We start from the raw sequence: 19036 nt of genomic DNA, 5'->3' as shown, positions 1-19036 counted from the left end.
CTTTCCTGAGATGTACCCAGAAGAAATATATATATATATATTCAAGTTACACATTCGTTACTCTGTTGAGCTTTTATTTAATAAGATGGACACAACTTTCTCTTTTTTGCCCACTCCCATCTGGTTTCTAGAAATTTATTCAGACTAAATTATATTAAACCGGCAAAAATAAAAAAGTGCCTTGCTAATTTTCCATAAATTGCATTTGCTCTCCTCTTGTTCAAATAAATGTAAAGTACTATTTCCTGATTCAAAATTGCGTGACAGCATCAGGCGATGTATGAGTAAAACTTCTTAAGTAGATGTCAAGACAAGTTTACCGTACATTGTCTTCCACAATGTATTATTACACGCCACAAAATGTGACAAGTTTGGTCAGATTTTGTTTTCAAACTCCACATTTTACTCTAAGTTATTGTGGCTTTTTTCTCTGTAGAATTACATGAGAGCTAATGCTCATCTCATACTTGGTCACACGTCATTCTACAGAGGCTTCTGTTGCTTATAACCCCCTGTTCTTGCTTATTGTGGTAATCCCAGGAGATTAAATTACACTGTAAATACCAGATGAAGTAAGCAAGATTAGACTGACAGTCTGTTTACGGTCTCCACACAGCAGCACTCCAGAGTCTTTTGCAGTTAGCTTTGCTATATAGCAGGGATGATTTGTCCTAAAAGGAACCAGACTTGGTTTTTTTAAGCCTTGCTCTTTCTCACTGCTAATGGCCACTAACAAGCACTTTCTCTCCCTTTGGAAGGGCAAACAAAAGGCTTCTTGGGCAGCCAACAAGAAAGCTGCTTCTTATGAAGATGTTGAGGGCAAGATATGCTTTAATCTCCTGTCTGAAATGCTGCTTAATAGTCTGCAGTCCATTTCAGGCAGTTGGAATATAGAGAAGTTCTTTGAGGGTAGGGGGTCATCTGTGAAATGGCAGCATAAAGAGACATAAGGAACATCATTCACAGTGGCAATTTCTCAAGGTTCTAAGGCCAGCCCTTCTGTGCACACTAACTCATTCTCTGGAAGGACCTAGATTTCTGTTTGCTTATTAACTAGCAATAACATTTATTGCCAGTTTTACTCCTCCATAGTGTCCTACCACTTCACTTTAATTATTCATAAATGTTGTAACATACTTCACATTTGTCCCCTATTATAAGCTCTTTCTCTCATTCTAGAACCATGTTTGTTTCCCTCCCACACACCAATCTGGTGTTGTTGTATTTTTATTACTGTAAGTATTTGCAGCAAAACTACTGACTCATAGAACTAAGCTTTCATTGAATGCATTTATGTCTGCAGTAGACCAGCTATCATAGGTAGACCAGGCAAATTTCTGCACTGACTTACATTCTATGTATCCTACTGAGCCTGATTCCTTTCTCACTACCACAGGTTTAAATCCATAGATTCCAAAGGAGTTAGTCTTGATTTACACCAACATTTATGAGAAAAGAATTGGTCCCAAGGAAAGGTGTAAAACAGCAGGAGGGTTGTGAAATTGTGGAGTATCAAGGGCTGACTTCAGTGGGATACACAGATTATACATCTATTCAGAAAATGCCCATCTCTCTGTAAAGCTCTGGCAGCCTGAAAACAACCTAGATACCATCACTTATCAGGATATAAGCAAGCCCAGAATTTGCCACTTTTTTGTTCCATGTCATCCAAATAAATATAATCTATTGCCAGTAAAAACATGCAAGAGTGCTACAAAATTAGCTGTTCTTAAATAAAAGCATTTGAGCTATTCAGGCCTCAAGATGACAAAATCATAAACTAAGAAATAATAACAAGTTCACTTACTTTGTTCACCAATAAAAGTTTAGGGCCAAATTCCACCCTAAGACACTCTCTGGTTTCACTGGCTTTGAAGGATTTGACGTCATGTTAAGTGCCAAGCTTACCCTTACCAATGTTCACCTCTTGCTGACATCATTCAGAGTTACATCTTGTAGTCTAATATTGGTGTACTGTAAGATGCTGAGTACCCTGAATGTCCACAGAAGTTAATAGAAGCTGAGGGTGAGACCTTTAGTCAGGAAACAAAGCTATGGGATTCTTTTCTTGAAAACAACTAAGATGTTTATTATGGTCTAAAGTATTTATGGATCTGATTCCATGAGTTATGGATTCCACATGATTTTAGGGCACTTCCATGGGACTGGACAGTACTCAGAGGTGCAACAGAGACACTTAAGACGTTGCAGGCCTTCAATCCCTTACAGTTTCCTCTGGAAGCCTTCATAACATAGTATAAACAGCTTTGAAATCTTGATATATAAAATAAAAATATGAAATATTAAAGCAGTTTTCATCAGTAGTCAACCTTCCTCTGACAGCAGGAATCTGACGTATATAATTAATGTTGTGAAATATGTGGTTATTTTGCACAGTTCTGATTTAATAAAACATGACATGCGCTATAACAATGTAGATAAGACAGTTAAACTTTGTATTGAAAACTTACTTTCTGCAGGCTCTTTTGATCTTCTGCCACTGGATGACTTCCTCAGTAAACTTCGTCCTGAGGTAAAGAGGCTGGTTAATTCCTCTAAAGGACTGGTTGGAGTTCTAGAACGTGAACCACTCTGAGATGATGACCCATAGGTATTGACCGAGGCATTCACCATCTTTCCCCCTTCTTGCAACGTATTTCTGGCTGTAGAATGAGGCACTGATGGAGAACTTCTTGAGAGACTTCCTGAATGTACAGAATCATAAGGTGGAGGTCTTTTGAGGCTTAAGGGAGTAAGAGACCTACCCATACTGACAGGAGAGGGTGAGACAGAGTGGCTTTTAGGATAGCCATGTGGAGACTGTGTTCTGTACAAGGTAGAAGGATGAGGAGGTGAAGAGGAGTGCCCAGGAGTGGTAGTTCCATGAGATATTGTCTGGTCTTTCTCCACTTTTTGATGGCCTGGTGTATGAGATGGCAGTGAAGATGGAGAAGCTCCAGTTTGTTTGATGTAAGACACATTTTCTAATACAGGAAGCTTTGTGACTTCCAGTGGAGTTAGAGGAGACTCATCAGAATTTGGGGAACACTGAACTGGTGCTGGTGGGAACACCAGTAGTGGAGGTCTATGAGAAAGTAGATTTGGAAATGGTGGGGGGATGTCACAAAGCAAGCCCTTGGGAGTAGATGGCACTGAAGACTTGGTGAATTCTAGGTCAGGCACTGTGGGAGTAGCACACTGAGAAGAACAACTGTGATGGTCATATTCACACGAACACTTTGAATCTTGGCCTACATCATCAAATATAGGGTATTTCATCTCTTCATAGACTGCTTCACTTTGGTCATCCTCATCTTTTTTGAAGTCTCTTAGTATATTCCCTACCATTTCAATATAAACAGGCTCTTCTTCCTCTGTGTCTGGGGCAGGACTGCTGACCTGCGATAAAGAGGCATCCCTAGTGAGTGTTGTCTTCACAGGGCCATGCTTTTTGATATATGTTTCATCAAAAGATGTGCTTAGTTGAGTGTTTGGGTTTCGTTTAGGCTTAGGAGGAGGAATCTTCTTGGTATATTCATCACTGTGTGGTCTTGGTTTGGCCAACACTGAAAACAGAAGGTAATATAAAGTCATCAAAATTACTTAAATAATTTGGACACAGAATTTCTTAGAACTGTGTAATTCTAGAATGAAGTACTAGGGACTGTCTCACTTAGCAATACTCCAACATTATGCTAGTGCAACCCACTTAAAACAAGTTCCCATTCAAAAAACACCCTGCCCTGTCCCAGCTCTGCTAGGGTGTGCCATAATTATGCTCTTAGTCTACATCTACACTAGAAGCATCTGTGTACAGAAGTTACTTTTGGAAGAGATGTTCCAACAAAATTTCTGTTGACAGATCACATCTACACATACAAGCGGATTGATCTTTTGATGAGCTCTGTCAACAAAAGGGCCCTTGGAGCATCTACATGGCATTTTTGTTGACAGAGCGCTTCAAAAGATCAATCCGCTTTTTCTGTCGACAAAAGTCATCTTAGCCGTGTCTACACGTGCACGCTACTTCGAAGTAGTGGCACTAACTTCGAAATAGTGCCCGTCACGGCTACACGTGTTGGGCACTATTTCGATGTTAACATCGACGTTAAGCGGCGAGACGTCGAAGCCGCTAACCCCATGAGGGGATAGGAATAGCGCCCTACTTCGACGTTCAACGTCGAAGTAGGGACCGTGTAGTCGTTGCACATCCCGCAACATCGAAATTGCGGGGTCCTCCATGGCAGCCATCAGCTGAGGGGTTGAGAGACACTCTCTCTCCAGCCCCTGCGGGGCTCTATGGTCACCGTGTGCAGCAGCCCTTAGCCCAGGGCTTCTGGCTGCTGCTGCTGCAGCTGGGGATGCATGCTGCAGGCACAGGGTCTGCAACCAGTTGTTGGCTCTGTGGATCTTGTGTTGTTTAGTGCAACTGTGTCTGGGAGGGGCCCTTTAAGGGAGCGACTTGCTGTTGAGTCCGCCCTGTGACCCTGTCTGCAGCTGTGCCTGGCACCCTTATTTCGATGTGTGTTACTGTGGCGTGTAGACGTTCCCTCGCAGCGCCTATTTCGATGTGGTGCTGCGCAATGTCGATATTGAACATCGACGTTGCCAGCCCTGGAGGATGTGTAGACGTTATTCATCGAAATAGCCTATTTCGATGTCACTACATCGAAATAAGCTATTTCGATGTAGCGGTCATGTGTAGACGTAGCCCTTGTGTGTAGATGCTCCCAGTTTTGGCTACAAAATTCTCTAGTGTAGACAGAGCATTAGTGAGCACTTCTTCCTCTCAAAAAAGCTGCCCTTTGGACAGGGAACCTTTCACATTTATATATTCTCTGCTGGAATACCACTATGGTTTATAAAAAACCCTGGAGAGGCAATGGGTGTACATAGGATGAACTTCTTATGAACATGAAAGAACCAAGACACCTAGACAATCACACGAGTGAAAGCGATGAGTGTCTACACACATAATGCATTTTGCTGACAGTCTGTTGACAACTTGGCACTTCTGCTGACAGCATTCTGCATCTCCGTGATCAGGAATAATGCCTTTGTCAGCAGTTTCTGTCAACAAAAAACCTGTGTAGATGCTCTGAGGGGGCCCTCTGTCAACAGACGGGCTTCTGGTTCACTGGGTAGCCCTGTTTGCTGAGCTTCCAGTTGGCTGTTCTGTTGAGAAAGCAGCTGGGCACTCTGGCTACTCTCTGTCGACAGAGTGGATTGCTCTTTTGGTCCACTTTTGCGTGTGGATGTGATCTGTCAACAGAAGTTTTGCTAGATGATCTCTTCCAACAGTAACTTCCATCAACAGATTGCTGTAGTGTAGAGGTAGTCCAAGAGAATTTTCAAAATACCATCTGCTGATCTGTCTGAAAACACTGAGTGTGTTTCTAATGTTAAACGAAACAGGCAGCACTTGTATACTTAAAGGACCCCTTCAAGAAGCTCAGCCTCAAATGAACTACTAAATTCAGCAGCAGTGTGTTGTTCTGTCAGCTGGAAGACCATATTTTGACAATTTACTTATGAATTCCATTTCTGGGGTAGGAGAGAATAGCATTATGACTTGTGAATGAAATGTTTGGTTTATGGGGGAAAGATTCTAGCATGCTATTATTGTTATCTTGTCATACATGTGCTTTGATATATAAAGTATAATTACTGCTCCTGGCTAAGACATATGCCTCATCCACTACATGGAAGATGTAAGAAAGGTTGGCATTAAATAGAACATTAGGTCTGTTTAGGACTAAGTAGAGTTGGGTTTATATTGAATATTGAGACTACATTCATGCCAATAGTCTCTGCATAAGCATAATGAGTAGAAAGAATTTCTTCTGAGGGGAGGGAATAGGGATTTAACCATTTTGTATATTGTAAGAGTTCTATTACAACGTATTCAACAGTGTCAGAGGTAAAATTTTCAGAAGGGCTTAAATGAGTTATGGCTAGTCTAGTATTTCTGTCACCATAGCTACATTGGTTAGGGGCATGAGAAATGCACATTGCTTGAACATCACTAAACACAGCTAGATCAATAGAAGAATGTTTCATGGTACCCCCCTTTCCATGGTGATACCCCCCTTTCCATGTCTATAAGTTGCCTCTACACTGGGGGATTATGGTAGCATCAGTACAGTGTCCCAGCTATGCCAGCATGGTTCCCAAAGTGCAGGCATATGTATAGGCAACTAAATCCCATTTCCAAATATCTCTTAGGACAAGTCTTCAGAGGGACACTCAGGAAAGTTAGACTGAATTCAGTAAAGGTGTGAATTTAAAGTGCCTTATATATATGTAAAGAATGCAAAGAACCCTGATGAGTTCAGGTCACTTGGTCCACACAAGCGATAGGATGTATGACCTTCTAGTTAATATAAAGGAAAATAGAGACAACAGACAGCATTTTCAGAGGTGACTTAGGTTTGGTCTTCAATTCACACTTATTCAGACACATCTATATCAGGCAGGGTTTGAAAAAACCATACCACGAATGGAATGCTTCAGTCAGCATAGCTACTGTCACTCAGGGATGCTGTGTTTCTACTCAGGCAGAGAAACTCTTTGTACCTCCAAAGGTCTCCTTTGCCACACGCCTGGGGCTGTGTCCCCAATTGTCATTCGTGACATACCTGGGTTCCCCCATTTTCCCTGCCAGAGGTGCTGTAGGGTCCCCTGCAGATGGGAGGATGGGCAGAGCTGAGGTGGCATGCTGAAAGCTGTTAATGCAACCTGTTCTAGACAGTTACAAAGAAGGCTGAAGTGCTTGGGTCTGTAATCAGTTTCAAAGGGTCTCTGTTTCCGTACTTTATCTCCGACCATTTTTTTCTCAATTTTCATCAAACTCATTGGGTTCTTTTTACCCATCTTTGCACAGAACTTTCCCTTCAGTTTTTGCATTGATCTAATGTAGCAAACAAACGTTTTCACATTACAGATAAATAGAGCGGGTAGAAAACAAAATTTCAGTACTGTGAAAATGTTTGAATTTTTGGAATTTAAGGACCAAAAGTGGGGAAAAAGAGCCTGTAAGTCAAGAAACCCTGTAATATTTGTTTGGAGAACACCTAAACATGAAATATATTCCCTGGAATTTTCCTGGGGAGTCAGCTGGACCAAGAGTCTGTATGCTAAGGCTGCCCCAGAGCAAGGGACCTTGAAAACCCCCAGCACTCATAAGGAAGTCAAGTGGTCTGGAAACTAGGCAGGTTTCTGATGGAACACTCCCTGCTCAGTAGGGAGTTTGTAAAAATCTAACCTTTTCCACAAAACTTTACTATTTTTGACAAATCTCTCAATTGTGACAAAACAGATTATTTTATCTTCACACACTCCAAGTAAAAAGCCGTTGTGCTGTGCACTAGAAAACATTTATTCGTGTACAGGTTTGAAATCAGCTACAACAGTGACATGTAATCTTTTTGCAACTGGCATAATGTCATATTGCATTGGTCTAGCATATACAGATACCTTTGCAAACAGAAAGGTTAACTGACCCAACCCTCCCGTACATGGTGGAAGGTAAATTCCTATGGGGTGATTTAAAAAAAAAAGGTTATTAATTTTTTTATTTTCTTCTCTTTCACCATTTAAATAAGTTAAGCAGGGGTTTTTTTTAGTAATTGAATGGCAACACGTGACTGAGATGTTCCACACCCAATGCCACCACTGGCAATCTGTAGGACTTTAAATAAACCTTTTTAAAAGGAACCTATTTATTACTTCTACCAGGAATCTATAGTACTATAAGACACAAGAAAAACTAGCCAAATAAACTAGTGGGGGGCAGGGGAGTGGGAAGAGACAGCGGTGGCCTCTTGGTGAGAATGGAAGTGAGGAAGCTGCTACACATCTATATGTGGTACCCTCATTCAAGTGCAAGGAAAGCAGACAGGTGTCAAACTGAATTAATATCACGGTGATTCAGGCTTATCATTATTATTAATTATTTTTACTATTATTTCTAAAGGCTCGGAGTCTGAAGCCACTTCTGTAGCAAGAGATGAACTTTGTGGCAAACTCTGTAGCTGCAAATTCATGAAACACCTATTTATAGATTGTCACCCAAGGAATTTTAGATGGAACACAAGAACGCTGCAATTAGGAAAACCGTGCAACTGTAATGAAAGGCGCAGACAATGTGTCTGCAAATTTATGTGTAACCCACATTTGGCAGGGCTAGCTGTACATGAGGAGCTTTGCCAAAGTCCCATAGTTAATGAAAGTGGATTATTTGGCAATCCCTGTGAGTGGAACAGGCGGCATTGCCTTAAATACTTGACATTTACTAGGCAGGGAAAGCAGTCAGCATGCCTACTGGGAACACAAACCCCTATGAAAAGCAACCATGGCTGACATATTGGTGATACACCCACCGTGCAGCGTTGGCTGCTATAAACGTGGAATAATTACATGTTTTTCAAAACAGATTACTATGCCACTGGTTACTTGCTATTACTAATCTGATGCTGCTACCTGGCTACCATTACTACTTCTGAAGTACTACCTAATCTAAAGCTCACTGACAGTAATGAAAATACTCTCATAGACCTCAGTGGGCTTTGGATCAAGTCCTCGTATCATACTGTGAGGATTCTTATTTCAACAGGCACAGCGCTCTCACAAATCTCATTGGACTCAGTGGGAGTGGTGGCTGCTCAGCATCTCAGATCGTTGGGACCTTCTCTAAAACATTCCAGCATTTGTTCATCTTCTGAGGCTACTGTGACAAAGTGAGAATATTCTGTAATGAAATAATTCATTAATCTTATGTATGCCTCAGTTTCCATCTGTGCATGGTGTTGCTAATCAGTGAGTGTAAAAGGACTAACACTGCTCTTGGAACTTGGCTGTCTCAGGTGGGAAATCATAGATTCATTGAACAGGAAAGACCTCAAGAGGTCATCAAGTCCAGCTCCCTGTATGGAGGGCAAGACCAAGTACCACCTCGACCATATCTGGAAGGTGTTTGCCTAAACTGCTGTGAAAAATGTCCAGTTATGGAGATCCTACGACCTCTGTAGGCAAATTTATCACAGTGCTTAACTAACCTGACAGGAAGATGTTTTTTCCTTGAGGGCTATGTCTAGATTACAGTGATTTGATGACTGAACTTTTTGTCTGAAGATATTTTGCGATAAAACTTCGGTCAGCAGATCACATCCAGACAGCAAGTAGATTGAAGGAGCAATCCACTCTTTGATAGAGAGCAGCCAGACTGCCCAGCAGCTCTACTGGCAAAACAAGCAACTGGAAGCACAGCAGACAGGGCTGCCCAGTGTCCCAGAAGCCTTTCCTGTCAAGAGAGGGGCCCCTGGAATGTCCTGACTGGCTTTTTTATTGACAGATCTCTGTTGACTGAGGCATTCTTCCTCATGGCTAGCAGGGTACAGCTGTCAACAAAGGCATGGCATTCTGTTGACCTAGTGTCAACAGAATGCGCTTGGAACTCTGGACACTCTGGCTACGTCTACACGTGCAGCCAACATCGAAATAGTCTATTTCGATGAATAACGTCTACACGTCCTCCAGGGCCGGCAACGTCGATGTTCAACTTCGACGTTGCTCAGCCCAACATCGAAATAGGCGCAGCGAGGGAACGTCTACACGTCAAAGTAGCACACATCGAAATAGGGATGCCAGGCACAGCTGCAGACAGGGTCACAGGGCGGACTCAACAGCCAGCCGCTCCCTTAAAGGGCCCCTCCCAGACACAGGTGCACTAAACAACACAAGATACACAGAGCTGACAACTGGTTGCAGACCCTGTGCCTGCATCATAGATCCCCAGCTGCCGCAGAAGCAGCCAGAAGCCCTGGGCTAAGGGCTGCTGCCCACGGTGACCATAGAGCCCCGCAGGGGCTGGAGAGAGAGCATCTCTCAACCCCCCAGCTGATGGCCGCCATGGAGGACCCAGCAATTTCGACGTTGTGGGACGCGGATCATCTACACGGTCCCTACTTCGACGTTGAACGTCGAAGTAGGGCGCTATTCCTATCTCCTCATGAGGTTAACGACTTCAACGTCTCGCCGCCTAACGTCGAAGTTAACTTCGAAATAGCGCCCGACGCGTGTAGACGCGACGGGCGCTATTTCAAAGTTGGTGCCGCTACTTCGAAGTAGCGTGCACATGTAGACGCAGCTTCTGTGAGTTTGTTGTTGACAAAACCCTCAAGTCTAGATATAACCCCAATGTCCAATCTAAATTTCACCTGCTGCAATTTGATCCCATTGCTTCTTGTCCTATCATCAGAGATTAAGGAGAGTATTTTTTTCTCCCTCATCAGTTATGCATCCACCTCATAGTAGCCCCATCTAGGTTTCATTCCCCTAGTTTGTAAATGAGAAGGTCAGGTGCAACTTTATCAAATGCCTTGCTAAAGTCTTCATATACCACATGTAGTACTTGTCCCTTATTCACAGGGCTTGTTATCCTATCAAAGAAAGCATTCAGATTTGTTTGACATTATTTGTTCTTTACAAACCCATGCTGACCGTTATTTATCATATTATTCTCACAAGCACCACACTATCATTTGCAAGGCTAATTAAAAAGGAAATACAACCTTGCTACCAGCACCTCCTGATCTTAGCATGAGAAAGCCCCAAAAGCTGCAAAATCTGCATGATATAACTAGCAGGTATCAGTTATTGGCCTGCTGTGTGTCCAGTTGCCACAACAGCTCACATTGAAGAACGCAGAGAGCCTTGTTCATGAGTGTGTCAACTGCACAGGTTCACCAGCCTACAAAATCACATGAGACACCAGACATTCAGTTTTCCTGCTCGCATCCGATGTTCTACAACACAGAAAATCTCCAGCTCCAGCCCCAGCAGGAGTGGAGTGTGAGTAAGGATTCCATCTTTCTGTGCAAAGGACACATCCCCTTAGTGAGCAATGCAAAACTGTGTCTCGATTTAACATAATGATTAATTTGTCAGTTATCTTTAAAGAGGGAGATATATTATCATCATCATCCCCAGGCTTTGGTTACGCCTGTAAGCATTCGCTATGTAGCAGGAGAGTGCAGAAGTGTACCACCACCCTGCAAAAGCTTGCAAAGTAATATTACCTTAGGTGGTCGATATAGATAAAGTGGATACCAAGGCCAGTCCTAGCCAATTGGCGGCCCTGGGCAAATTTCAGTGGCTCCTTGAAAATGACAGCTCCCCACAATAACCCTGAACCTAGCACTCTGCCCCAGCTCTGCACCCAGAAGCTGGCCAAATGCTAGAGTGCATAGTGTGGTGGGAGCTGCCCAGGAGTGGACCGCCTGCCTGGGAGCAGAGCACTTGCCCAGGAGCAGAGCACAGGCAGCGTGGTGAGTGCCAGCCTGGGAGCGCCCTCCCATGAGCATGGGCAGCATGGCAGCGGCTGCCTGGGAGCATGGGCAGTGCAGAGACGGCTGGCTCAGCACCAGAGTGCCTACTTGGGAGTGCACAACGCGAGGGAAAGCCAGCTACCAAGACAGCAGCCAAGCCCGACACCCTGGACCAGCTTTTTGGTGGACCCTTGAAAATGGAAGCCCTGGGCGAGCGCCTGGCTTGCCAGCCCCTAAGAGTGGCTATAGTGGATATAGTGCTGGTTGGCAGCCTTTGAAAGCCTAGCAGAAACTCTGAACTGGGCTGGGCAAGGGAAGGCTAAGGAGTTGCCATGGTGGGTTCATATCATCTGGGGGGCCCTAATTGCTCCGAGGATCCTAAAAGAGCTAGATTTCCAAATTTAGTAGCACTTTGTGTAGCTAAGGGGGGTAGCTGTGTTAGTCTGTAGCTTCACACACATGCACACAAAGCAGACTAACAATTTTATGAATGAAGTTATGAGTTTTTGTGGGTATGGCCCACCCAAACCACCCACAGCTGGAGCTCAGAACCACTGTGATCATTGCTAAACTTAAGAAATAAGCTAGAATTTTAGTGAATCCAAAACAGTTTGGTATCAAATCTCCCTTTTGAATAGAATTCTACTACCCTGATTAATGCCTCTAATGACTGAACAAAGAAATATTGCTAATAAACCAAGATACACAGGCAGCTGTGCTCTAGAAACATGAAGCTTAAAATAACCTACTAGCAGCCCTCCTGAATAAGCAGAATGTGACATTTTTGAAATGAGATATTTGTAGCACAAAGGTTATGCATAGCTCTCAGACATGCCTAAATGATCTGCCTTTCACAGTTAATTTTGGAAATTCAGCAGACTTCTTGACATCCTATCCTTCTGAAGTCGTTTTCCTCTTTAAAGAGAGGCTGAACTATGAAATTATTGTATGGCATTTCTTTTCATTATTTGTTCGCTGTATGGAAAAAAAGAATTTTTTAATAAAATGAGTTTGTCATGTCGATTATGCCTTAGCTGTTTACCAGATCTTGAGACCCACACATAGTCAATATACAGTGCAGCTCAGTCCACTGCAAGACGAAAACTAAGTACATGGAAACAAATAAACTCCTACCTTTCTGTGTTTAAAAAATGCCACAGCAAATGCAATTTTAAGGCTGAATTTCTTCCTAAACAGAAGATTTCCAACTGCATAAACTCTAAACTTAAAAATCTTTTCCTTAACACATTATATTTGCTTAAGCAGTAGGAATTCCTCAGGCTGTATTTGCATCTCCTATAGAAAGGACTCACAGTACAGAAGGCTATCATATTCCTTGCATTAAACCCCTTAAATTACTGGATATCAACCTATAGATCACAGATTATTTTCTTCTGCTATAATATACGTGCAATTTAATAAAAGCAAATATGTCCCACCCAATCAATGAATCAACTGTTCACATGTGTAAATTGAAGCATTTCAGTAGCCCTATTGACTTCCATTCACCTATTTAAAAGTTACAGGTGCCCTTAGAGTGCACTACTGGATCAGGGTCTATGTGCCTGAGATTTCATTCTCCTTGTGGATGAACTTGGTGAGTATTGCGAGTGGGACAGTATTGAGAAAGCAACATGCTCCAATGGATAGCACATTAGACCTGTAATCAGGAGACCTGGGTTAAATTTCCAGCTCTTTCATAGACCTGCTGTGTGACCTGGGGCAATCATTTCACCATTTGTGCCTTTGTTTCCCCTTCCATCCTTTGACTATTTAGACTACAAGCTCTTTGCGGCAAAGACTGTTCCTTTTTTGTGTGTTTACACCTTGTCTAGCACAATGGGGTCCAAGTTTACTATTTGTAATGCCAAAAATTAAGAGGCTAGGAGAGCATGTATTGAACTCTTGCTATGTTGAACATCCTTCTTTTTCTTGCTGAGGAACATTCTTTATCATATGTTCTTGTTCTGTTAACATCAGTAACACATACAAAGATGTCTCTGGGCAGCTGACCAGCTAAACATCATCTCTGGTTTGGCTTTAGCACTAGGGCTTTAACATCTTAGTCACCAACCAAAGGTAGCTCTCAGAACACTATGAGAGTGCAGCCAGTTTTCAGTTTTCTGAAAATGAGCATATAAGAAAAAACACAGAGAGAAAAGGATAAAAGAATAAAAGAGCACACAGTGTAATGGCCCATCTAGCAGTAGGAGGTTTTGACAGAAATTTGATGTTGCTAATATATATTCCTTTCCACCAAATAATCTATGCCCTTCTTTTACTAGACTGTGTGTGGGTGGTTAAAGAATGACTCAAGCATAGTCAAGTGAGGGGACTGAAAAAAAAAAAAAGAAGAGCTTCATAAAATACCACTCTGTTGTTAATGAAGGTACATTTACACAGCAAGCCGCTAAACCTGGATCAAAAGACTCAGATTCATGCTACAGCACTAAAAGTTGCTGTGTAGAAATTATGGCTCAGGCATGAGTTTGAGCTCTGAAACATGGTGATGAGTTTCAGAGCCCAAGACCAGCCCTAGCTGTAACTTCAAAGCACTGTCTACACAGCTCTTCTTAGCATGGTAACGAGGCCCATGAGCTCAAGTCTGTCAACCTGGCTTGGAGGCTCACTGACATGGGCTTCCCCACAAGCCATCTAGATATATGCTCAGTGCCCTCAGGTTCTTTCAGGCTACAATTAAGGAAATTTCCTCAAGCATGTTTTTGTCCCAGATGTTGGTATAATTTACCCTGCTGTTAATCCATTAAGTCAAAAGGAGACAATAATCCAAATTTAACACCTGGGTAAATGCACAGAATTCTGCTCTTGATAATATGTTTTTTGAGTCCATCCAACAATTCCCTCAATGTTGCATAAACATATCAAAGAACGGATAAACACCAGGGCCTGAAGATATGCTCCTGTAAGTTGGACCTTACAGGTTTCTGTCCTCCCCTACACTCAAGGCCAATGAACATCAGCCATTCAGGTTGTCTTCTCCTCTCAACCATACGAGACCTCTGCTTCTTTGTGTACGCCTCTGGCATATTGATCTGCATTAATTAACCTATCTCAAAATGTGTCAGAGAGGTAGCCATGTTAGTCTGTAGCTTCGAGAACAAGAAGTCATCTTGTGGCACCTTGCAGACTAACATATTTTGGAGCATAAGCTTTCATGGGCAAAGACCCGGTTCTTCAGATGCATGAGTTGGGGGGGCGCATTTCAGAGGGGTATTTAAAGAGTGGGTTCCCAGTGAAAGGGAGGGCCAGAGCTGACAAGGTCTATTCAGCAAGGTGGAAATGGCCAAATATCAACAGTACGTATCAAAAGAGGAAAAAACAAGTCAGATCAGACAGGGGGATGTAAGCCTTTGTTAGAGTCTAATGGGGAGATATTAACGCCTAGGGCAGAGAAGCTGGTTTTGTAAACTGCAAGCCTCTCCCAGTCTCTGTTTAATCCTTGGTTAATGGAGTCAAATTTGCAAATGAATTGCAGCTCAGAGATTTCTCTCTCCATTTGATTTTTGAAATTTCTTTGTTTCAGAACTGTCACCCTTAAATCTGCCACTGAGTGTCCATATCTCCCCCTCTGAAACCAGCCCTCCCCACTCATGCATCTGATGAATCGGGTCTTTGCCCACAAAAGCTTATGCTCCAAAATATCTGTTAGTCTATAAGCTGCCACAAGACTTCTTGTTGCTCTCTCAAAATGGAGAATCTACAAAAGACTTCACAAATGTTATAGAATAACTGATTCCTCTCTCAACTACAGTCTTGGTGTCTCTGAATTTGAATTGTACATTCTAGATCCCTTCAAGACTTAATAACTGATCAACCTTAACTTTTCAGAAAACTCAGATAACACCAAGTAAGCAAATCACAAATAAGTCAATATTTGGGAACAAATGGGACATTTATGCAGTCGAGCCTTTCTGTGCTATTTAGCAGTGTTGGGAATTCTTGTTTTCAGGCAATGTAATGCCGTCAAAGTTAAAAGCAACTGTCAGTTTGAACTGGCCTCCTTGTCCAAAACGAAATGAAGGACAAGGCTCAATTGCTGGCAAATAACTAATTGCACATTTAAGAATCCCTCTACCTGCAGCCAATCCTGGGTAATGATATGAGGGAGGGAGATAAGAAGAATGAAATGCCCATATATGAAAGGCCAGTTTGTACTTAGTTATTCTGGCACAAATCTTGCACAATTCCAGTGGAATTAGTGGAATTATTCCAGCGCAATCAAGAACAGAGTTCTCTCCAGTGTTTTCAGATGATACATCCATCAGTTACATCATGCCACAGAATATGCATTACCTGTCTAGAACCAAACTGATCAGATATGAAAATACTGCACGTACACTATATGCTGGAAGACCTCTAGCTATAGATTATATAACCAGTATATGAAATGATCGGTATCACTAGATGAATTACACGAAGCACATGCAAATGAAACTACTGAATCATGCTCAGAAGGAAATATGTATGTTTGTTTTACAAGCTAGCTTGCGATTGTAGTTGAGCAATGTCTGCATCAGTCTGTTGCTGTACAGTAGCTAAACTGGTTGGTGTAGGGACTGAAAAAAACTTGCTGTAATCTCATCTACTATTAAGAGAGTATGGAACAGCAACTACAGAGAAACAAAGAGCACAGTTGATACATTTGAAATCAGCATGTATTTTCAGTGTTTGCAGGGAGATGAAACTAAGTGCATTTGCTGTTCTAGTATAAATTAACTTATCACTGTAGTTTCAAAGCTACAAGCAAACTGGCTGCAATACGTATTGAGAATTAAGGATTTGCAAGAGGGTTTTTTTTTCCTCACTGTGATGTAGCTGAGTTATTGTCATGATAGCTCAGATGAAGTACAAATGCCCTCCCCATCTGTCTCCTGCTATCTGTCTCTGGCTCATCATCATCGTTGCTGAATGCCTTTTCAAAAAATGTGTGTTCTTTGCTGGGGTGCTTTCCATTGGCTATGGAGTTTGCTAAGGCAAGCTTAACAAGACTTTTCCTGGCTCAGCAAGAGAAAGGATCCCTTTTCATTCAACTCAGTATTTTCAAAACCATCTAAAAGTCAGTGTTTCTTAAACTGTTTTCCATGGAACACAGGTGCTCCATGAACAACTCGCAGGTGTATATTTTCTGTTATTAGAACCAGATACAATGTTACTTCCTCATTGCTAGGATACCTGGTTAAAGTACTTGATTTTGTTTTTGCTGTATATGTTGCTATTTTTTTTGTTTGACAACAATTTTTTGAAGAAAATTTTCATAGGGTGTTCTGCATAAAAATATTATTTGGTGTTCCGTGGTCTCAAAAGGGTTAAGAAACACAGATCTAAGTGACTTAGACACCTGGATCACATGAAAATTCAAACAGAGACTTCACAAAATAACTCACTTGGACACTTTTGAAAATGGCAGGCTGTTTTGGAACCTTGGTCACAGACACAGGAAAGCCCACAATGCCCACAGGTGCATAACCTTTCTATTAGTGCATCTCTTCAGTCTGACCATTTACACAAAGACTCAGCTTGGCTCACTGAGTCTAGCCATTGCAATGAAGATTTTGCTGTAGAAAAAATTTCAACACTGGGGTCTTAGGCTACATCTACACTAGCCAAAAACTTCAAAATGGCCATGCAAATGGCGATTTCGAAGTTTACTAATGAGGTGATGAAATACATATTCGGCGCCTCATTAGCATGCAGGCGGCCATGGCACTTTGAACTTGGCGCAGCTTGTCTAAGGGGACTTCGAAGTAGCCAGGGTCCTTTCGAAAAGGAGCCCCATCTGGACGAGCCGCGCGGTGGTGAGCTGCGTTGATTTTGAAGTGCCGCGGCCGCCCGCATGCTAATGAGGCACTGAATATGTATTTCAGCGATTCATTAGTAAACTTTGAAATGGCCATTTGCATGGCCATTTCGAAGTTTTTGGCTCGTGTAGACGTAGCCAATGTGTCATGTGCAGGCAGAAACAAACATGGAGAATACATCCACGGGATGAGAGACTTTTCTACATGTTTATATCCACTTGTCTTCCATCTTCTGATGCCATGTCTGATTCAAATCTATCGGTAGTTTGGACTGATCCCAATGTGCTTGCTAAGCTTGCAAAGTAATTTCAGCCCATCAAATGACACTGCCAGATTTATTCAAATGACATTGTGCCTAAAACTGGGCAGATTACAGACTACAAAATGCATTAAATCTCTCCTGGTTATCACCTGGGTATGGCAGTCCTTAGAAATGTTTCTGCACTGCTTCAACACTTTCAAGCTGATGTCAACGAACAAGCAGCTTCCAGTAACCCCAGACAGAAGTTTTGTGCCCTTTGCACAATCCTTTCTCTTGAGGCCTTTGTTAAAAAGAAGCCACATTGCTGACGACGAATGATGCCTCTGGCGAATGTCTGTGTTGACACTTAGACTTCTGCAAGGCAGAATTACAATGAGAGGAGCACAATGCCAATCAAAAGGGCCAGCTGAGTTGCAACAGCAGAAGCGTCAGGAAAGAGAATTATACCTACTGACCAAGAGTTCATTTAAAAGAGCTATCCCATCTCTGTCAAAAGGACACAGGATAACCCCACAGCAATGGATTCTGCGGGTTGTCACGGAGCATTGTGAACAAAGCATTGTTAGAGCACAACTGTACTTCACAGGGATATGCAGCCTGCAGATACAACAACTCTGTGATTAGAGGCTGAGCAGTTCTCAAACGTCCAGTGTAACCAGGTTTTTCAAAAAAGAGGCTCAAAGCAATTTCATATTTCAGTTCCATCTTTAGAGTGATGATTCCGCCTTCCTTTTCAGGACAGAATCAATCACCACTAGGAATTAAGAATTGACAAGTGTGAGTTGTTCTCAGATAATTACATTTATCTCTGTTAGACACCTACAATAGCACCAATATGGTCAGACACTCTCCCTGTGGGACCCCAGCATGTGGGATCATATTTGTGAGGATACACTAGATTCCAGGCATAATTTTCTAAGTGCTCTTCACAATGTACATTTGGTCCATAGTCCAGATCTATCCTCCCTGCGTCATGTCCCTGATTGCCTACAGAGCAGGATCAAAAGACTCAGATTCAGATACAGAGCAGGAGAGAAGAATGGGAGAAGATGCAGGAAGTGAAGAGCAGAAGAAGAGAAGGGCACGACTACCATACCCAGACCCTCCCTCAGTGCTGCCGCAGAAGCACTCTCTCCCTGGAATTGGTTGGGATATCAAGGGATGAGAAAGCAAGAAAGAGTGCTGAGGCACATAAGGAGTCGGGAATAACCGAAACAGGTGAGGGAAGGGCCACCAACTAAGGGAGTAAACAGGGAACATGGCAGCAGTTGCAGAAGGCATCACTAGTGGCTAGATGCATGACTCAAGTTGCAGTCACAGAGAAACTCATGGTGTGGTTTTTTTTGTGGCAAATGCTGATTGTGCAGTGTGACTCCAGAGTGATGGGGAATTGTTTTCAGTTGAATGGGTTATGAAAACATTCTCTTGTTAACAGGTGCAGTCAACACATGACAGTGCCCTGCTTTCAGCAAGAGTGTGATTTTAAACAGATTTAGTTAGAGCCGTGCAACTTTCACGCATGTTTTTGCAGCAAGCTGAATTAGCTGGAAGTTACAGGTGAAAGAGTTTCATCTTATATAAAATATAACCACAAAGGGGCAGCAGGTTAACAATATCAATCTTGAAAT

At 42.4% G+C, this 19036-nt stretch overlaps 1 protein-coding gene across 1 annotated transcript in view; it reads right to left on the bottom strand.

Moving 5' to 3' along the window:
• The window catches only part of NYAP2 (neuronal tyrosine-phosphorylated phosphoinositide-3-kinase adaptor 2), a 196863-nt gene that overhangs the window by 67672 nt on the left and 110155 nt on the right, over nt 1–19036 (bottom strand). Inside the window, exon 3 of the mRNA XM_075004545.1 lies at nt 2472–3566. Coding sequence (XP_074860646.1) covers nt 2472–3566 — 1095 coding nt within the window. The remainder of the gene's footprint in view (nt 1–2471; nt 3567–19036) is intronic.

Source organism: Carettochelys insculpta, chromosome 10, assembly GCF_033958435.1.
Source record: "Carettochelys insculpta isolate YL-2023 chromosome 10, ASM3395843v1, whole genome shotgun sequence".
Classification (NCBI taxonomy): Eukaryota; Metazoa; Chordata; order Testudines; family Carettochelyidae; genus Carettochelys; species Carettochelys insculpta.
This window is presented reverse-complemented; position numbering and strand designations above follow the sequence as displayed.